General features: G+C 36.9%; 1 protein-coding gene across 3 annotated transcripts in view; it reads left to right on the forward strand.

Moving 5' to 3' along the window:
* Positions 1-2156, forward strand: part of LOC111083953 — an 8256-nt gene extending 6100 nt beyond the window's left edge. For 2 of the 3 annotated variants that reach the window (XR_002609323.1, XM_022380709.1), the window contains one exon: positions 1077-2156. Coding sequence is in view for 2 of the 3 variants with exons in the window: in XM_022380709.1 (XP_022236417.1) it covers positions 1077-1283 (207 nt within the window). In the remaining variant the exon portion in view is untranslated. The remainder of the gene's footprint in view (positions 1-1076) is intronic. The other variant, XM_022380710.1, reaches the window with a different exon arrangement.
* Positions 2157-2906: the final 750 nt, after the last annotated feature.

Consider the following 2906-nt stretch of genomic DNA (forward strand, 5'->3'; position numbering starts at 1 on the left):
GTCCTTGTGTAGCATTGTTCTCCCAGTGGTACAGCGGTATGTCTGCGGACTTATAACGCAAGAAACCGGGTTTCGATACTCGTGGTGGGCAGAGCACAGATATTCCTTGTGTAGCATTGTTCTCCCAGTGGCACAGCGGTATGTCTGCGGACTTATAACGCAAGAAACCGGGTTTCAATACTCGTGGTGGGCAGAGCACAGAAAGTCCTTGTGTAGCATTGTTCTCCCAGTGGTACAGCGGTATGTCTGCGGACTTATAACACTAGAAACCGGGTTTCGATACTCGTGGTGGGCAGAGCACAGATAGCCCTTGTGTAGCTTTGTGCTTAATTACAAACAAAAAACCGTTAAGATAGGCATGTGTATTGATCAACAGCTAAAGTGTAAGTTGTTACCAGTAGATGGCGCTACCAGCTAAATTAAAAACAAAACACTCTATCTAGTTTATCACAAAATAAAAAAAGATGGTGATTTACAACACTTTGGAATTAGTGATTAGCGTGCCGAACTGCGAATCTAAGGATCCATGGTTCGCGTTCCATTGTTGCAAAATCGCACACTTCACTATTTGATTAGGGTATAGTCCAAGAGTTGGCGGGGGGTGATGTTGCCTAGCTGCCTTTCCTCCAGCCTGTCAGTTCAGAATTAGGAACTGCTGGCGTAGATAGCCGTCTTGTAGTTTTGCTCGGATACTTAAACAATTAAAACATAATACGTAGATAACGTGGTGTGTTAACGTAATAACTGGTACAGTATAGTTTTCTACTGTGCACCAACTCAACCGTAGGAGAAATGTATTAAATTTCTTTATAGTCAACGCAAGTTTTTTTTATTGTATCTGTCTGGTTGAAAGTAAAACAAAACATTGATGAATACTGGAACCATAATCACTTCAACGTCATTGTCGGTGGCCCGCATTTGTCGTCCCCTGCTGGGACAACGGTAAGTCTTCGGATATACGCTCCTAAAACCAGGAGTTTGATTCTCCTCGATGGACACAGCAGATAGCCTGATGTAGCTTTGCTTTAAGAAATACACACACACACACGACACTTGTCACAAATTGTTTGTTTCAGATGCTTGGTGTCCCTGATCTTCTCTTTGTGCACACGTGCCTTGAAATCCATAGGAGTCAAGTCCAGAAATCTTGGGATCCATTCCTAGCAACCACATCTGCCTATCCAATGTCCTGGGAAGAGGTCATTCAACCAAACTCGGACTTCCGAGCTGCAAATCACCTATTGTTCCAGACTTTTCGGACACTTTGTAGTTGTGTAAATTAAAATATTAAAACATGCTTGAACATTATTATCAGTAGTAAGTTTACAGATTTAGAACGTTAAAATTTGGGGATCTATCCCTGCCAGTGGGCAAAGTGCAGATAGTTTATATTGTAGCTCTCCCTAACTTTATGATTTGTTGAGTAACCTTTGATTCCTTTCATACTTCTGTTAAGTTCAGCTTGAACTCCAACATGAGACGGTCACCTTGATAGGTTTCTGATAATTATCTGGTGGCTGTCATTGTGTATGTGTTTTAATAACGTCTGTACTTACTAAGTTACAACTTTAAGAAAATGAAATATTATAAAACACATCAAGTCCATATCTAATTATCAAAATGTAACTGTTTCAGGTAACTTACACTTTTACAAGTGTTTTAGGACTTATTTTCTTAAGTTAGCAAGGAAGAGTGTTGTGAATAAGTCAGATTGTAAATGTGCACCATGGATCAATCCTGTATTGGAGAAGTTATGTTGATTATAATTCCGAATATCTGAAATGTATCTTCGTGAAATGTGGCAAGTTTTTAATCAACAGTACAGATCTGTTGTACGCAAAAAAAAATCAGATGTGTTACTAAAGTTTTTGTACTAAAGAAGTGCGTGTGAAATGTCTGACTCGGACTATGATAACTGCATGGTGATGTTCACGTGAAGACTGACTTTGGTATTCCAAACATATCTTAAGTCCAAATCTTTAGTAGCACATCAGAGATTTTTTTGTTGACTAAAAACTTGTCTCGTTTCATAAAGTCACATGCAATAAATTCAGAATTAAAGTTAACATTACTTACTCGATACTTACTCGTCCAATGGCCATTCAGTTAATGATTGGCTGCTGAAGTTGGGATAATTAATTGTATGGAATATAGATTAGTAGTAGGCATTGTGTTAAGCTTAGTAATTTGGTACGAATACTTTATCAGAATGTATTTGTTTTGCATGTTTTGTAAAATAAATTAACATTAAATATTACATATTGTTAAGTGTGATTTGACTTTTAATTTACTTGATCTTAAAGTACAACACTGATACAGTATGTAATTTATCTTTGTAGATTTTATTAGGTAGTTGAGTAAATGATGAATACACAATTTATTTTGATATGTTTGCAGTCCTGTTAAAGCTTCTCGAAGTGCTGAACTTCACACACAAGAGTAGAAAACTTCCTAAGTTCCCTACTACAAATAGCCTGCTTTGATTCATCTCAATTCTGTAAACAAGATTCCAAGAGTTATTCTTAGAAGCATTCATTTTAAAATTTAACTATATTGAACAGATATGCTAAAGCAGAGATGATCAAGGATCATTTATAAAACATTGTATCTTATGATACATAGCACAGATTTTTGTTTGGAATTTCTGCACAAACATGAAATATTATATTATCAATTATATCTGTCACCATCCCCCTGGACTTTAGTTTGGGGCACCTTACTCAGAATTTAAAACCTAAACTTGGAATAACTGCTAAAAAGGTCGGCACCACACTGGAGCTGAAGTCTTGACACATGGTTTCAAAAGAGTTCCCAATATCCTTCAAACCTGTAAAATCGACGCTGCTTATGAAAGCTGTTCAAACAAACAAAAAAGTACAAATTACAGTTTGTTAATTTTCATTTTG

This window comes from Limulus polyphemus, unplaced genomic scaffold (genome assembly GCF_000517525.1).
Source record: "Limulus polyphemus unplaced genomic scaffold, Limulus_polyphemus-2.1.2 Scaffold12375, whole genome shotgun sequence".
Classification (NCBI taxonomy): Eukaryota; Metazoa; Arthropoda; class Merostomata; order Xiphosura; family Limulidae; genus Limulus; species Limulus polyphemus.